Raw genomic sequence first — 17,530 nt, forward strand, 5'->3', positions numbered from 1 at the left:
TCGTGCCGCTGACTGCGGCGATGAAGGCCGGAATCGGCCTCTTCCGTGGCCACCTCGCCGGGTGAACCGGCGATTAATTTTTTTTTTTTTTAAGTTGTAATGTGTCAAAACTTCGGCACGGCATAACTTTTGACTCGGTTGTCCGTTTTGAACAAATGGTTTTTTGAAATCGCGTATTTTTTCGAGATCTATCCGCCCACCAATTTCTTAAAAAAATGCTTTATTAAATAATTTCTAAGAAAAAACTATGAGAACATTATATTTTATTAATGAATTTTTAAAAATTTTTATTAAAAAATTGTCCCGTGCATTATTTAATAATCTTTCTTTATAATTGGTTAAATTATTTAATTATGGTAAATTATGAAATAATTAATAATGGTAATAGAAATCCTAGAAGAATATAGAATTGAAGAATATGTAATTTTTGTTATATTATTATTGTGACTCACGGAATACAATACAAGAATATTTAATTATGATTATATTATTATTGTGCCTCACGACCATTATATACTAACAGAACTTGAAAAGAAACTAATAGTAATAATAATATAATAATAATATAAGTGGTAATAATAATATCTAAAAGTAATTAAGTGTTAATAATAATAGTAAGAATATTAACTTAAGAATTATAACATAGAATAAATCATAATAATTAAATTTGGAATTGTCAGAAAAGATAAGTGCTTAAATAATTATATATCGATTTAAATATTCTTATATATTACAATTATTCCATTCCGTGCATCGCACGAGTGAAAATACTAATTTTATGTAACAAGTATTATGTTTTATATCATAAGTAACCATTATCGTCTTAAAATAAAGGAAAGAAGAAGTGCGGTTTTAAAAAATCAGTTACCACGTAAGTGGTGCAAGGTAAATACCTATTCAGTCTTCAATTCATTGCCTCTCTCTTTCTCAATTCTCACTCTCCTATCGACGGAAAAACTCTACTGCTCTGCCACTCCCTCTATCACTTTCTCTCTCTTAAGCCGAAACCCAAAAACCACGGAAATTCTTCTCTTTCAATGACTCCTTTCTCCCTCTATCTCTCTCCATATAATCATCGCCGCCTAGGGTTCTTCATCTTCAGTTTTTTGCCTGGTAATCCATACAATTCTATGTTCATATAAGATACGTACGTGTATGTGTGTGGATATAATTCTCTCCGCGTAGACGAATTCCCCTTTAAGCCCTCAAACAGTAAGTCCACTCATTTTTTCCTTCTTCTTCTTCTTCTTCTTCTGCGATTCTGCTTTAATCTGGACTCAATTTTGGTTGTCTCTCTGCACTTTTGTGGCTTTTATTCTCTGTATATTGACTTATCGAATCCAGCTGCTCTATTGCTTGATCTCCAGGGTAGTTATTGATACCTTTTTCTGTGGATTTTTTTGTGTTTAGATTGCTGAACGCTATGGCATCACATCACGGCAATAGTAATAAGCAGCACTCAGAACCTGCTAAGATGGAGCAGATTATTACTGAGTTTTTCCCAAAGACTCTTCATATAATACTTGAATCCAGGTGCCCTTACGTCTCTTCGCGGAATTATAGCGGTGAGCAATGTCTTTCATCACCATCCTCTTCCTCCTCTTCCTCTTCCAGTGCTCGGCCTAGAGATAAATGGTTTAATTTAGCACTCAAAGATTGCAGTGCCGCACTTGAGAATATAGATTTTTGGAGACAGAGTAACCTTGAGCCTATGTTCATAGACGTAGTTCTAGTGCAAAGACCTAATGCTTGGGATGCTCCGAATTGCTCCCCTAAAATGGAGCCTGTTCGGAGTTTGTCTAAAGAAAGGTATTGGAATTTGGAGCATGATGAGTTTGGCATTGAGGGGAAGAAAGAGAAGATTGTTGAGAGATGGATTATACAGTATGAGAGTAGGAAGACTAATAGTGGTCATGGTTCTGGGAGTAAGAGATCAAGTTGCACTAGTTCACAGATTTTGTATAAAAAGACAACCTTGTTGCTAAGGTCTTTGTATGTTGCCCTTCGGATTTTGCCTGGCTATAAGCTATATCGAGACCTCACATCATCTGCTCAAATTCGAACATATAACCTCTGTCCACGAGTTTCATCATTTGCTGAACCATTTACACGTAGAGAGGAGGCTGAAATGCAGCAATTTGTGTTCACTCCGGTGGACACATCTTGTGGCAGGCTTTGTCTTTCAGTTTGGTATCATTCATCACTTTCTGATTTCAGTTCTGAACCCTCAACCCCAATGTCTCCTCAGTTCATTCCGGATTATGTTGGGAGCCCAATGGCAGAACCTCTTAAGCGGTTTCCATCTGCTCCTGTGCCACAATTCTCCCAGTTATCATTTCCTCTTGAAAGGCGTCATAGCTGGAGTTCTGATTTGTATAGAGCATCACCACCTTCTGCTATCCCATCACCTTCACCCACTTATTCAGAATCACAGTCTTCAATTAATCAAATGCGTGCTGGACACCTCCCCCCAACTAGTAGATCTCGCCATCTGCCTGATGATACACCACAAGTTCATACCAAAAATACTAGCTTTGATGAGTATTTGCCATCCCCTACATTTTCAACATCACCATCTCTGTCACCACCTACCCACACTCCTAGTAGTTGCATACGGAAGGCTCTCTTACGGTCTGGAAGTGCTCCTGTTAATATCCCTGAATCAAGGCTCTTGAGTGTTCCTTTTCGAGTCTACAATCAAATGTTGCCCCCTTCTCCCCCCTCGAAAGGCATCAGACCTACTTCTACAAAAATGGATGTACAGGTGGAGCTGCTCAAGAGCAGCTCGTTGGTTGATAAGGTATTTTGAAATCTAGCTTAAATTGAACTACCTTCCCCAAGTGAAATGGAAATTAAGGGAATTTTACAAAGTATTCTTTTGTCTGCTGTAGCTTTTCTCATCTTCAAAAGATGTTGATGATGGTGATAAATTGTCTGTGTTTAAGATGCAAACAAACAGCTCACCACAGAAATCTTTCTCCAGAAGCTCTAGCCGGTTGTCATTTCAGGATGATTACGATGATTCTGAGTTTTCTGGACCATTTGTTGTGGATGATGATGACATGACAGACCCTGGTAAAAGGTAATTCTAACCTTGCAGGATTTTCTTTGCAGCTTCCTTCCATTAATTGATGTTTGTATCATTCATATAAATTGCATGCACACATGGTATTAAACTTCATAGGAGTTTTGATATACAGTACTTCTTGTTTATGATCTCTTCTTTTGATTTAGAAGCATTTTTTCTTGCCTTCCTCTTCTTTCCTTTCCTCACTTTCATTGTATCTGTAATATGTATTAATATAGCACATCTCCTGCTTTGACAGGACACCTTCACAGAAGTTTTATAATTCTGAATTACACTCTTGAACTTGGTCTTTCCATCTCTGATAGCATAGTAAGATGGCAAGTCCTGATCATCATGATACTTTTCTGCTAAAGTAATATAGTGATAAAAATAGAGTATGTAATGAAAAATTTAACATTTTTTATTTAGACATCATGAATATTGACTCTGGAATCGTGACTCAGTAGTGGTAGTGGTGGCTGATAGGAATCAGTAAATAGAGGTTTTATTAGAATTTTATTTTACACTTGGCGGCTTACTAAATGCTTAGAAGGAAAGTGTTGTTTAGTGTCTTTTTCTATTGCACACATACACCTGCTTTATCTGTGTCTGTGTGTGCGAGTATTTAGGTGTGTTTGATTTCAAAATGTTTAATCTATTTAACTAGCCCATTGGCATTCTCACATTCGCAACTATATCTTCAATATCTGTGAATGTAGTAGCCAAATGTTAAATTTCTGAAACTTACATGTAGTTGGGTGAAATTCTCCTTGGGTTCAAGTTGAATGTGTCTACTACTTCAACTGAGTAACGGTTCTCTTCCTTTGTTTTGTTTCCCAGACTGAGTTCATTTAACCAAGCAAGACATCAAAGTGGAGGAGTTTCTCTGGCCAGGAAGTCCCATGCTTCTGTAGGCACAGTTATTTCTATGCTAAAGAAGGCTCCTCCTCTTCGCCAAGACTCTGATTCACTGAACCTGTTGCAAGACTCTACACCTGGAACCATAAATCCTGTGCAGATATCTGATAAGCCTGGAGGAGCACAACATTCTTCTACTAGTAATTTTGCGTCTTCTGTGAACATCCCTGCGAAAACTACTTCTGACGCATTAGAGGAGCTTCGTGGGTATAGAGATATGAAAGACTTGCTTCTGAAGCAAGGTGGAAAGTCTGAGATGTAGTAGAGGCCCATGTCGCTTTTGCTAAAGAAATGTCCAGTTCAAGTCACCAGTAGTGTCTTCAAAGTATCACTCTGCTATAAATTTTTGCCGCAGTTTGTATTAAAAGGTCAAGGGTTAACAGTCGGCGTATTTTTGATGTACATACCATGGGCGTATTTGTTCTGAGTCCTAGGCATAGGACTCTCCTAGCTAAAGGGCATGTGAGCTGAATTTTTCATATACATCTGAACACACACAAACACATATTTAATAGAGAAAAAGAGAGGGGGGATGTGTCTTTGTAAGGATGCTGGTTTTTCAGCATGTGGTGATATAAAAAAGCCTTGGCTGGGATACGCATTAGGCAGCAGGATGTATATACTATATATATTGTACATAATGGTTTCTTCATATGTTGTGTAAATATTATACGGAATATAATTTTAAGTATGACAGATATGATAAAGTTGGCGTGAAGGGTTGTATGTATGCTCAAAAAGATGGTCAGATTTGATTACTGGCATCTTTGTAAGTTTACCTGTGCCGTTCAAAAATGTCGTTAGATTTTGGCTTACATTGCTTGTTACTCCGTATATAAGCTAGTTTAAAGGTTAGTAGTTACGGAGTACTATTTTATTTTGAAACGCTACTTAAATATAACGTTTTAAAATAAATTATTATTTTAAACTCTTCATGTTTTACATGCTCGGCACCCTTAGAGAATGGCAAAGTCCGGTCTCCCTCTATGCCCAGCACCCTCTTCGCCACAACGATCTGGTGGGTGTGGTTGTGGTTGTGGTTGTGTGGAAGTGGAGAAACGAATTTGTGTTTAATGGCTCCTCGGAGACCGGTCTCCCTCTATGCCCAGCACCCTCTTCGCCACAACGATCTGGTGGGTGTGGAAGTGGAGAAACGAATTTGTGTTTAATGGCTCCTCGAAGCCACTTCCCTTGAAACTTGATTGGATTCGAGCGCAAGTTGAGCAGACCTGTAAGGCTTTCGGAAGGGCAAATGGTTCGTTAAGATCTACTGGAAGAGCGACATGGAAGCAGCTCTGGAGCTACCTGCGGTGGAGTTATCAGGGATCATTCAGGTACTTGGCTACGTGGCTTCACCTATACCATCGGGAATTGCTTGCCATTTGAAGCTGAATCTTGGGCCCTGTTGAAAGGCATCCAACTCACCATACCCATGAGCTATATTAAGGTGATCTTCGAATCCGACTTTGAGGAGGTAGTATCTTACTTGGCAGGATCAAAGCCCCCATGCATCACGGCTCACAATATCCTTGAGGCATGCAAGAAGGAACTCCGTATAATAGAAGTTTGGCAGATCAACGTCGTTCTTCGGGAACAGAACAGGGTAGCAGACAGCATCGCGAGTTATTCCAGACATTCCCTGGCTGGCCTCCATGTTCTTACTGACCCGCCGGCGACGCTGGGAGGCTTTCTGGAGGATGACACTTCTGGGATTCCTCTATGTCGTTTTGTTCATGAACCTGCTAATAGCTTGTAGCTTAGTTGCTTTTCTTCGGGTATCACCTTCCAGTAAATATAAAAAAAAATAAGTAAATATAGTTTATAGTTTATTTACAATTTAAAATAAGTTATACCATTGGTGGATCTGTGCATGATAGATTGATAGTGCGAGTTGATAGTGTGAGTTTCTATGCTCATACATCTCAGGATGTCTCCATCGCTCTTCGTTGATTCTACGCACGGTTATCGCATATTGTGTGTTTGTGCATGATTGTGTGAGTTTCAACACTCATATATCTCAAGATTCAGGCTCTTCTGTGTGCCGTCTTCATTGCTATTCGTTGATTCTACACACTGCTACTGTCCACGTTCACAGCCAATTGCTGCAGTATATAAATATGAGAGAACGTAAAGGAGTACTATCATGTAGTTCATCATTCATAAATATTGTATTGTAATTTATAATGTATTTTGTATTTGAATAATATTATCGGTGTTTGATATTTTATTCTGGACATTTTTGAATTCTGAATTTATTATTTATGGAGTAGTGTGTGCATATATATATACTAGTTTTTTTTTTTTTTTTTTTTAAATAAGTACTTTAAAGTATATTAAGGCAAGATTATATTGAAATTGTTCATGCATAGATAATTGAAGGTTGAATTTGCGTATGGTTCAGCAGACAGGGCCAAATGCTGGTACGCACAAGGAATCTGCCCACTTTGGACATAATTCACGCATTGCCGCCGGCGAGGTTCAAATCTTGGTCTCTTCTCCCAAATACTACCCACTAAACTATTGAGCTAAGCCCGTGCAGGTTAAATAGGTAATTCTAAGTTTATAAATGCAAGATAATATAGTCAATATTGATTATAATTGTCAATAAAATAATTGTATAGGTATGGTTGAAACCAAATACGGGACATAAGGGAGAACAAATAAAAATTAGGCCATAAAATATGAAATATATACTAATATTGTTTGAGGAGATTCCGACATTAGGATTTGTGGTTAAGTTCTATTAAGACTTTAATATTAGAATTAGATTAATGGTGTAGTTATAATTCTATATTAGACTTTAATATTAGAATTAGACTAACGGTGAATTAACGGAAAAGTTAAATGGATAATCATATAATTAAGGATAAATTAGAAAATTTTAAAAGAAAAAAAATGAAAACCTGAACAATATGAACCATTCATTTGATTTAATAATTTGGCGATCATTTTTTCTACCCAATGTTAATAATTAAATAAATTCGCTGGTCAAAGTGCAATTAAAAAATTTGAATATAATCCGCTTGTATATTTCTCACTAAAATACCCATACTTATACAATGTTAATAATATAATCCGCTAACGTTAACCGCTAACTGCTGATTGTCAAACAAGGACATTGCGAGGTAGTTCTCACTTGTTGTGTGATTTGAATACTCTCTTTGTCACAAAATCTCTCAAGTAGTTAATATGGTTGGCTTTATTAATTATATTTTTTTAATTTTTTCATGGTATTAATAAAATACTTGGTAAATAAATATATAGCATTATTTTATGTTATAACTTTGATATTTAATTAGAAAAATAGTGCACAACAAAGATAATAGATAATGTAGTGAATATAATCAATTGATGAATTTGAATGTAAAAAATTTTACATTTGAGAAAAATAAAGACAATATAACTAATGAAAATATTTCTTTTAATTAATTTATTGATAATTAATAATTTGTTTTTCACTGAATAAAGACATTGTAAGGACAATGTAGCGAATATAATCAATTAATAAATTTGAATATAAAGAATTTTATATTGAAGAAAAATAAAGACAATATAACTAATAAAATTATTTCTCTTATTTAATTTATTGATAATGAATAAATTTTTTTTTTTAAATAAAGACATTGTGAACACATAATTCTAAATTAAAGAAATGCATATGTATTATTTTTTGTTGTAACTACTAAATTATTATTTATATAATTTAATAAGAGTAAAATAGAGTACTAATTATGCCAACTTTGATTGGGATGAGGTTCGAACCTAAGACTTTTTTTTTTTTTTTTTTTTATTGAAATCAATGAGTAAGTTAACGGTGAACTAACGGCAATTCTTAAAATTTTAACGGAATTAGTAACGGTGTGTGGGTATTTTAGGAAATTTTAGTGTAAAATTTAAATATGATCAATCTTTTAATCAATCTGAGCCATTCATTTGATTAAAATCTGTGACCGCCATTTTTTCTACCTATTATAGGCCTAACTCTCTTGGGGCTCTTATTAGTATACTAGTTTTTTACGCGCATTGCGCGATTGGGATAATGCCCAATATTTTTTTTAAATAATTACTTTAAAGTATATTAAGACAAGATTATATTGGAATTGTTCATGCATAGATAATTGAATGTTAAATTTGCGTATTTAAATAGGCAATTCTAAGTTTACAAATGCAAGATAATATAATCAAGATTGATTATAATTGTTAATATAATAATTGTATAGATATGGTGGAAACCAAATACGGGACATAAGGGAGAGCAAATAAAAATTAGGGCATAAAATATTTATAAATATATACTAATATTGAAGATTTAATTTATTGATAATGAATAATTTTTTTTGAATAAAGGCATTGTAGACACATAATTTTAAATTAAAAAATGATATGTATTATTTTTTGTTGTAGCTACTAAATTATTATTTTTAATTAATTTAATAAGAGTAAAATAGAGTACTAATTATGTCAATTTTGATTGGGATGAGGTTCGAACCTAAGACCTTTAAATTCTTATTAAAATCAATGAGTAAGTTAACGGTAAACTAACAGAAATTAACGGAAAAGATAATATTTAACGGAAAATCACATTCATTAAGGATTAATTAGGAAATCTTAAGGAAAAATTAAAATCTGATCAATCTGAGCCATTCATTTGATTAAAAAATTTGACCGCCATTTTTTCTACCCATTATAGGCCTAACTCTCTTGGGCTCTTATTAATATACTAGTTTTTTACGCACATTGCGCGATTGGGATAATGCCCAATGCTTTTTTTTGAATAAGTACTTTAAAGTATATTAAGACAGGATTATATTGAAATTGCTCATGCATAGATAATTGAAGGTTGAATTTGCGTATTTAAATAGGTAATTCTTCTCCCAAAGGTTGAGTCCCCAACCCCAAGGGCCCCCCACACTCCGACCCGATAGAGCATTGCGGGAAGTTGTAAATCACGGTGACTCAATGGTTCAGCAGACAGGGCCAAATGCTGATACGCACAAGGAATCTGCCCACTTTGGACATAATTCCCGCACTGCCGCCGCCGAGGTTCAAACCTTCGTCTCTTCTCCCAAATACTACCCACTAAACCATTGAGCTAAGCCCGTGCGGGTTAAATAGGTAATTCTAAGTTTACAAATGCAAGATAATATAGTCAAGATTGATTATAATTGTCAATAAAATAATTGTATAGGTATCGTTGAAACCAAATACGGGACATAAGGGAGAACAAATAAAAATTAGGACATAAAATATTAAATATATACTAATATTGTTTGAGGAGATTCCGACATTAGGATTTGTGGTTAAGTTCTATTAAGACTTTAATATTAGAATTAGATTAATGGTGTAGTTATAATTCTATATTAGACTTTAATATTAGAATTAGACTAACGGTGAATTAACGGAAAAATTAAATGGATAATCATATAATTAAAGATAAATTAGAAAATCTTAAAAGAAAAAATTAAAACCTGAACAGTATGAACCATTCATTTGATTTAATAATTTGGTCGGTCATTTTTTCTACCCAATGTTAATAATTAAATAAATTCGTTGGTCAAATCCGCTAGTATAATCCGCTAACGTTAACCGCTAACTGCTGATTGTCAAACAAGGACATTGCGAGGTAGTTCTCACTTCAATTTGTTGTGTGATTTGAATACTCTCGTTGTCACGAAATCTCTCAAGTAGTTAATAGGGTTGACTTTATTAATTATATCTTTTTAATTTTTTCATGGTATTAATAAAATACTTGGTAAATAAATATATAGCATTATTTTGTATTATAACTTTGATATTTAATTAGAAAAATAGTGCACAAAAAAAGATAATAGATAATGTAGTGAATATAATCAATTGATGAATTTGAATGTAAAAATTTTTACATTTGAGAAAAATAAAGACAATATAACTAATGAAAATATTTCTTTTAATTAATTTATTGATAATTAATAAAAAAATTTCACTGAATAAAGACATTGTAAGGATAATGTAGCGAATATAATCAATTAATAAATTTGAATATAAAGAATTTTTATATTGAAGAAAAATAAAGACAATATAACTAATAAAATTATTTCTCTTATTTAATTGATTGATAATGAATAATTTTTTTTTTGAATAAAGGCATTGTGAACACATAATTCTAAATTAAAGAAATGCATATGTATTATTTTTTGTTGTAACTACTAAATTATTATTTATATAATTTAATAAGAGTAAAATAGAGTACTAATTATGTCAACTTTGATTGGGATGAGGTTCGAACCTAAGACCTTTATTTATTGAAATCAATGAGTAAGTTAACAGTAAACTAACGGCAATTCTTAAAATTTTAACGGAATTAGTAACGGTGTGTGGGTATTTTAGGAAATTTTAGTGTAAAATTTAAATCTGATCAATCTTTTAATTAATCTGAGCCATTCATTTGATTAAAATCTGTGACCGCCATTTTTTCTACCCATTATAGGCCTAACTCTCTTGGGCTCTTATTAGTATAGTATAGTATATAGTAGATAGTAGATAGTAGATAGTAGATATATATATATATATATATATATATATATATATATATATATATATATATATATATATAATGACATTAGAGTTAAATAATTTATTACAAAATAATATTATAACAATTCCCCTAAAAAAATAAAAGTGGATGGGGAAAATAAACGGATAGAGTAGGTAATGGAATGAATTATGGCTTCGTATTTGGTATTACTCCTATTTAGGGGTCAAGGGTTTATTGATTTCGTGAGTGCATAATGAAACACAATTTAGCAATAAGAAAACGGTGAAGTTGAGAGTTGGAGAAATCTGGTTTCTCCCCTTGCCAGTTGCCATCTTCTGTGTCACCAGTTTTGGCGGCGGCGCCACCATCATCCACCTGCCGGCTGCCGCTCTTCTCTCTCTCTCGAAGGTACTCCTCGGTCGTCCATTTTACTTATTTCCAGCTTTGTTTTAATCTTCCAATGGAGGGGATAGTTATTTAGCTCAATTAAATTAACATGAAAACATAAAGCCGCATATGTGTGGGTTAATCTACCCCTTCTCTTTGTCCTATTCAACTTTGAGATCAGTTAATTTGTAATAGTTCAAGACTTGAGCACCTTAATGCCGTTGAAGATTGCGGCGCCTTTGTTCAAACTGGCCAATTACCTATTCTAAGAGGGGATTAGGGGTGGGGAGGGAAGCCAGGAAGCTATGGACCATTGCTTCTGTTCAATTTGCTAGATGCTGTTTCATCTCATTAAACCATCCATGGATTTCTATCTATCATGATTCTCTGTTACCAGTTGCTGTTACGCTTATTCAAGTAAAAGCGTGGTAGTATGTATGCTTTAGCCTTTTACTAATGGGGCCGGGGTGATGCTAGCCAGAGACTAGAGGCTGAGGAGAAACTAATTTTATTATAAATCTTTGAAATTCATACCTATAAAGATGCTAGATTATTACTTTGCTTAGATAGATAGTTCACATTTGAGTTCTAGCTTTTTACTGTTTTTTTTTGGGTTTGGTTGCAGATTGTGAATCTTACTAATAATCCAGAGCTTTGAAGTTTGGAACTTCTAGAAAAATCTGCTGTTACAAATCGTTGCCCTATGTATTGACATCAAGGAGAGGGAAAAAGGAAGAAATGATGGCTGCTAATACCCTCCCTCTGTCTTCCCCTATCTCAAAGGCCTTTCGTGTTCGTGATCCTAATCTCAGCCTCCCACAATCTATCCCTGTCAGTACAAAATTCAACAAAAAGCCTTTCCTCACCTCATGCCTCAAGACCTCCTTGGAATCTATTGTAGCACCAGAAACCATTTCAACACCAGCACCAACCCGAGTCAAAATCCTTTCAGAAGCATTGCCTTTTATTCAGAAGTTTCGAGGCAAGACAATTGTAGTAAAATATGGAGGAGCTGCAATGAAATCAGAAGCCCTTCAGGCTTCTGTTATTACTGATCTTGTCCTCCTTTCTTGTGTTGGCCTCCGCATTGTTTTTGTCCATGGCGGGGGTCCAGAGATCAACCAGTGGCTTGGACGTTTGGGAATCCAACCCAACTTCTTAAATGGGCTTCGTGTAACTGATGCCTCTACAATGGAGATTGTGTCCATGGTGTTGGTGGGTAAGGTTAACAAACATCTTGTCGCCTTGATCAACAAGGCAGGGGCAACTGCAGTCGGGTTATCAGGTATTGATGGCCAGCTTCTAACTGCCCGACCCTCCCCAAACTCTGCACAGCTTGGTTTCGTTGGTGAGATTCAAAGTGTAGACACCAATGTGTTGAGGCCCCTCATTGACAACTATCACATCCCAGTGATTGCCTCTGTTGCAGCTGATAAGTCGGGACAATCATACAACATCAATGCAGACACTGCAGCAGGGGAGTTGGCAGCAGCATTAGGAGCTGAAAAACTTATCCTTTTGACGGATGTGGCTGGGATTTTGGAAAACCGAGATGATCCAGGAAGTTTGGTGAAGGAGGTTGATATCAAAGGAGTGAAGAAGATGATGGATGATGGCAAGATTAGTGGTGGGATGATTCCTAAAGTGAATTGTTGTGTGAGGTCTCTGGCTCAAGGGGTAAGGACTGCTAGTATCATTGATGGCCGGCTAGAGCACTCCCTGCTACTTGAGATTTTAACTGATGAAGGAGCTGGAACAATGATTACTGGGTAAATCACGGTGCACATAATACCAGTGGTTAACCCGTATTGTTAAGCAGTTTGATCAATTTGGCTTTATTCAAGAACTACTATTTGCTTGTAAGCTGAGCTGAAATTTACTCAACGGACAAATGTTTGTTTTAGTAATTAATGTTGCACCATTTGGGCAATGAGGCATTCTGAATTTCTTATTGCTGCATCACTGACTGCATTGTTAGTGTTCGATTGTTTTCATTTAGAGTTTTTTTTTTTTTTTGGTCTCACGACTATATTGTCACTAATAATTTTGATCCACGACTTTTAAAACTTGTAGAATTGGTCCACGATTATGACTTTCTTAGCAAACTTGGTCCTTCCGGTGTATTTTTTGTTCAATTTTTACTGAAAACTTTTACTCTCCATTTTAACATAGGTAATATTGTCTTCTTTTCCATCTCACAAACTAATGACATAAATAAATAAATAAACACAACTAGTGATACAGTGATTATCACTAGCTGTGTTTATATATTTATTTATTTATATCTTTAGTTTGTGAGATGGAAAAGATAATATTACCCATGTTAAAATGATGAGTAAAATTGAACGAAAAATGCACCGCAAGGATCAAATTTGCTAAGAAAATTATAATCGTAAATCAATTTTACAAATTTTAAAAGTCGTGAATCAAAATTGTTAGTGACACTATAGTTGTGGGACTAAAAGTGTAAAAAACTCTTTTTATTTATATTTTGTGATTTGCCGTGTTTTGTTCTTTGTGCATAAGATAAGACGATGAAATAGGATTTTATGTTAAAAAATCATTACTATAATATATGGCCTATTAGCTCAGTTGGTTAGAGCGTTGTGCTAATAACGCGAAGGTCGCAGGTTCGAGACCTGCATAGGCCAATGTTTTATTTTCTTGCTGCTCTCCTTCATGAGCCAATTCCTACTTTAAACCCAAAAAGCAATCTTCAGTCGCCAGCTTTGTAACTCCAGTACATCAAATCTGGTGCTCCTTCTTTTACATAGTGTTTTTTCCTTTATTCAATTGGTGTGGATTTAGCTAATAGGTTACTTTTCAATTAACAATTATCGAATTGCTAACTTACTGTGATGGTTACGAACAGAGCTTTCAATTTCATTTAGTGTTGTTGAGTAATTAGCTTAGTTTAATTTGGTAATTGTTTAAATGAATTGTATCTACGCCGTACGTGAAATCATCATGTTTGGGTGAGCATGGTTGCCTTCGTCGGAGCATTATTGACCTGTTATTGCAACTCACTATTAGGGTTTTGAAACTTGATGCACTAAACTAATATGTTAATGTGTGTAATTACAACTTTCAAAAGTTCAAAGGTCTAATTGACTTCTTACATAAAGTTGAAGGGTGTATTTGACCCTTTTTCCAAACTTTTTAAACTAGTGCAGTATTGTTTCTAGAGATTGTTTTTTTGAATGCTTTCTAGAGATTGTTAAGATAGCATTAAGTGACATGATAAGGTAGATGATTGCTATATTCAAAACTGGGGAATAACTAAGCAATATCAAAGTTAAAAGTTTATTATGCACCCAAGGGGTTTCAATACATAGTTTTAGTTTAACAGTAACAAGCCATTTAAGATTCAGGCTGGCATGGTTTCATCTCCACTGATCTGATCGTTCTAATGTACTGAAAATTCTTCTGAATATCAAACTTCTTCTCTTGGATATGACACTGTAAAGAAATTCATGGCACCATCAATCCACCATAAAGAATAATCTTATAAAAACATCCAAAGCTGCAAGTTTAGACAACTTTCCTGTATCCATAGAGAGAAAGTATAGCATATAACAGTGGAGTGGTTTTCAGCTCTTACTTACTTTTTATCATACTTTCAAGAACCTGTGCTGATAAAACTCTTTAAAGGACAAGCGCTTCTCTGCCAGGCAGGGCAAGGACAAGGACAAGGACACACAGTAAGTGTAAGATTCCAATTAAGGAATTAAGAGGGAGAGTGAATGCTAGCCTGGATCAATAGATAATAGTCTTGAACACAGATCAATGCAGTCAGGGTGCAATTCGGTAAGGATTAGCTCAGAGAAAGGAAGGCGTGTACATGACTTGATATTCTGCAAAAGCTGGAGATTGAAAATAATTTTTTTTTTTTTTTTAACTGGAGAAAATGGAGATGTAAATAGGAGGAGGAGATTTTAGAAAAGTAAACAATGATGGATGCTACCTGAACATTGGACCTGCCACAGAAAGGAGGGTAACCATTAAGCAATTCAAAAAGAATTGCTCCAACACTCCACATATCTACCTATCAAGCTAAGAAAGATCAGATATTCAGATCTAGTTTATTACTACTCCGTATCATTTAAAGAAGTCATCAACGGTCAGGCTTTTACCTTTTCATTGTATCTTTGGAATTGTAAAACTTCAGGGGCCATGTAAAATGGAGTGCCACAAACAGTTTCTGCATACTCATCTGGATTTAATGTTCTGCTTCCAGAATAAACGAAATAAAATCAGTGAAACAGCAATTTAGCATCTCCCTCTCAAAATTCCATATTAGCTAGGTTGTTGGTTGCAGTTACCTTGACAAACCAAAATCAGCAATTTTCAGTACTGGGCCATTTTCACAGAAGGACAAGAGGATATTCTGAACCATTAAAAGCCTTAAAATTAGTGATTTTGAGATTTGCAGTGTTAGAGACAAGAAATTGTGCAGAGTTGCAAAGTTTCTTTAGCTGCCAAAAAACAGTGTGCTATTTTAGGTGGAAAAAAAAAACAGAAAATCTTGAGATAAAGATAAATTCTTTATAATATAATTCAAAGGAGACAAGTCTTCAAGACAAATTAGTTTAGAATGTTTTTGCCTAAACAACTATTGATTGCTAACCTAAAAAACAAGACAAGTTAACGGAAAATTTTAAAGATAAATGCAGCAGAAAATGGTGTAGTACAATAAACATTAAAACTGTGTTTTGACTTATTCTTCATGAGCGAGCCTATTTTGTTGTTTATCATTATTCATCCACTCATTCAATTTTCAGAATTGAATGCATGTAGTACTTGTGTACTAATGTACTTTTAGTAATGCATTAACATGCATGTGCTTATTGCAAAAAATACGACTTTTCCTGCCCCAGGCCATTTAATGTTCTAACGGTCTCTACCCTTGTGGTAAGATCTAAAGTGTGGCAAGGAAACATATCTAATTAAAAATATATATGCACATACATAATAATAATAATAAACTTAGCTGAAGTTTGAGAAACAAGAAATGAGAGAGATGACTAGATGAGCACCTCTGGTTTCAAGTCACGATGGATGATTCGGTGAGAGTTGAGTAGCTGTAGACCAGCTCCTGCAGTGTCCAGTGTATGTGAGATTCATCTCATCTCATCTCATCTGATGATGTAAAATATATATATTTAAAAAAAAAAAAAAAAAAGAAGGCTTTATTATATTAGTGTACATACCAAGCTGTTGGATAAATCCTTTTGCTACACATTGTTGAACTCTCCCATGGTGGTGAATGTATGATGCCAAATTCCCTCCATCACAGAACTCCAATACCATAACAACACAGTCCTCAGCCTGAGGATCGGAACGAAGACGTTTAATTTGTTTGTTTACTTCCATCAGTATTCAGTAAATTGTATGTATACAGCGTTTAAGGAAAGCAGAATAATTTTCTTGACTATTATTGATTGATTGATTGATGCGGGCATGGAATGACCCAAATTAATTAAATGCTTTGTTTGTTAATGCTATAATTTTGAAGTAAATAAAGCAAAGCTGTTAGGTTAGGTTAGGTTAGATTAGGTTATTAACACAAAGAGACGGCCGGTTGGGATTCTCCTAAAGCATTAAATGATCGCATAAAATTGAAAACTGGATCCAAACAACACAAGGGATCGGAGGGACATGAAGTTGAATTCCTTAATTAAAGATGGGGGGAGGGAGGGAGGACAATAATATAGTATGTATCTGAGAATTGAAAATAAAGAGGGGAGGGGAGGGGAGGGGAGGAAGTAATTATAACCTGGAAGAAATGGAAAAGGCGAATGATGTTTGGATGATTTACAGAGGACAAGAAGGTGAGAGAAGAGTGAAGAGAATTGTTAAGGTGGGGAGTGAGGTTGGAGAGGCGGATTTGCTTCAGCGCCACCACTTGGCCGCTCCTTTTGTGCTCTGCTTTCCACACTTGCGATACAGCTCCGCCGCCCAGTCGACACAAAATTGCGTACTCTCCGATGCTTCCAACCTCCGACTCTTCCATTACTATACACTGCTTCAACATAATCTAATTCAGCTAAACAAACAAACAAAGGTGCTTCAACATGATCAAGTTTTGTTTTGCAGTATGTATGTATGGGAACTCGGCCCAAATCCAATGCATTCCGCCCACTGTTGCCCAGGCCCCAAATGCTCCTCCATCATACTCATCCCCGGCAAATTATATCGAATACGGCGTCGTTTGCTATCTGTTTTTTTTTTTTTTTTTTTTTTTTTTTTTTTTTTTTTTTTTTTTTTTTTTAATTCTGCTTCCCTTTTTTTACCGTTAACTACTTTAAAAACAAATTCATATTTCGAATATACAAAATGGTATAAATGTATAATATAATACATAATACACATAAATTCTTAACATAATATACATAAAATCTTAACATAAAAATCGATGTCATTTTAGACATGACGGTAATGCATTGTGTGTCCTAGTACATGATATAACGATTGCTCATTCCCCATCCAATCCTACTTTCTTATAACCTTTCTTATAACTTTTTATTTTGTTAATTAATTCAATACTACTACTCTACTTGTCAGGACCGAATTTTAGACTGTGCAAGCTGGGCTACCGCACAGGGCCCGCAAATTTTAGAGGGCCCCTAAATTTTAAAGGGTTC

At 34.8% G+C, this 17,530-nt stretch overlaps 3 protein-coding genes and 1 non-coding gene across 7 annotated transcripts; 3 read left to right on the forward strand and 1 right to left on the reverse strand.

The window, feature by feature from the left end:
• Positions 1-882: 882 nt before the first annotated feature.
• Positions 883-4,725, forward strand: LOC109193481 (autophagy-related protein 13b). 2 transcript variants are annotated; one of them, XM_019344329.1, is made up of 4 exons: positions 883-1,212; positions 1,411-2,764; positions 2,892-3,082; positions 3,908-4,725. In XM_019344329.1, the coding sequence occupies exons 2-4, from the start codon at positions 1,424-1,426 to the stop codon at positions 4,245-4,247; spliced, it is 1,872 nt and encodes a 623-aa protein (XP_019199874.1). In that variant the 5' UTR covers positions 883-1,212; positions 1,411-1,423; the 3' UTR covers positions 4,248-4,725. The 2 variants fall into 2 exon arrangements, with proteins under 2 accessions (XP_019199874.1, XP_019199867.1); XM_019344322.1 differs by having other exon boundaries at positions 884-1,212; positions 1,411-2,800.
• A 6,011-nt stretch (positions 4,726-10,736) lies between these two features.
• LOC109193503 (acetylglutamate kinase, chloroplastic-like) lies at positions 10,737-12,837 on the forward strand. Of its 2 annotated transcripts, XM_019344350.1 has the most exons (3): positions 10,737-10,804; positions 10,840-10,907; positions 11,512-12,837. In XM_019344350.1, exon 3 carries the CDS (start codon positions 11,625-11,627, stop codon positions 12,657-12,659), a length of 1,035 nt encoding a protein of 344 aa, XP_019199895.1. In that variant the 5' UTR covers positions 10,737-10,804; positions 10,840-10,907; positions 11,512-11,624; the 3' UTR covers positions 12,660-12,837. The 2 variants fall into 2 exon arrangements, with proteins under 2 accessions (XP_019199895.1, XP_019199890.1); XM_019344345.1 differs by having other exon boundaries at positions 10,746-10,907.
• A 626-nt stretch (positions 12,838-13,463) lies between these two features.
• On the forward strand, positions 13,464-13,537 carry TRNAI-AAU. Its single transcript has one exon. It is a non-coding gene; the product is annotated as a tRNA-Ile (tRNA).
• A 625-nt stretch (positions 13,538-14,162) lies between these two features.
• LOC109193511 (serine/threonine-protein kinase ATG1t) lies at positions 14,163-16,962 on the reverse strand. 2 transcript variants are annotated; one of them, XM_019344361.1, is made up of 9 exons: positions 16,663-16,962; positions 16,097-16,214; positions 15,923-15,981; positions 15,209-15,273; positions 15,020-15,113; positions 14,851-14,931; positions 14,638-14,740; positions 14,492-14,550; positions 14,163-14,345 (listed from the first exon to the last, which is right to left on the reverse strand). In XM_019344361.1, the coding sequence occupies exons 1-8, from the start codon at positions 16,918-16,920 to the stop codon at positions 14,498-14,500; spliced, it is 831 nt and encodes a 276-aa protein (XP_019199906.1). In that variant the 5' UTR covers positions 16,921-16,962; the 3' UTR covers positions 14,163-14,345; positions 14,492-14,497. The 2 variants fall into 2 exon arrangements, with proteins under 2 accessions (XP_019199906.1, XP_019199900.1); XM_019344355.1 differs by having other exon boundaries at positions 14,638-14,749; positions 16,663-16,961.
• Between the last annotated feature and the right edge of the window lie 568 nt (positions 16,963-17,530).

The sequence above is a fragment of the Ipomoea nil genome, unplaced genomic scaffold (genome assembly GCF_001879475.1).
Source record: "Ipomoea nil cultivar Tokyo-kokei standard unplaced genomic scaffold, Asagao_1.1 scaffold0222, whole genome shotgun sequence".
In the NCBI taxonomy this organism is placed as follows: Eukaryota; Viridiplantae; Streptophyta; class Magnoliopsida; order Solanales; family Convolvulaceae; genus Ipomoea; species Ipomoea nil.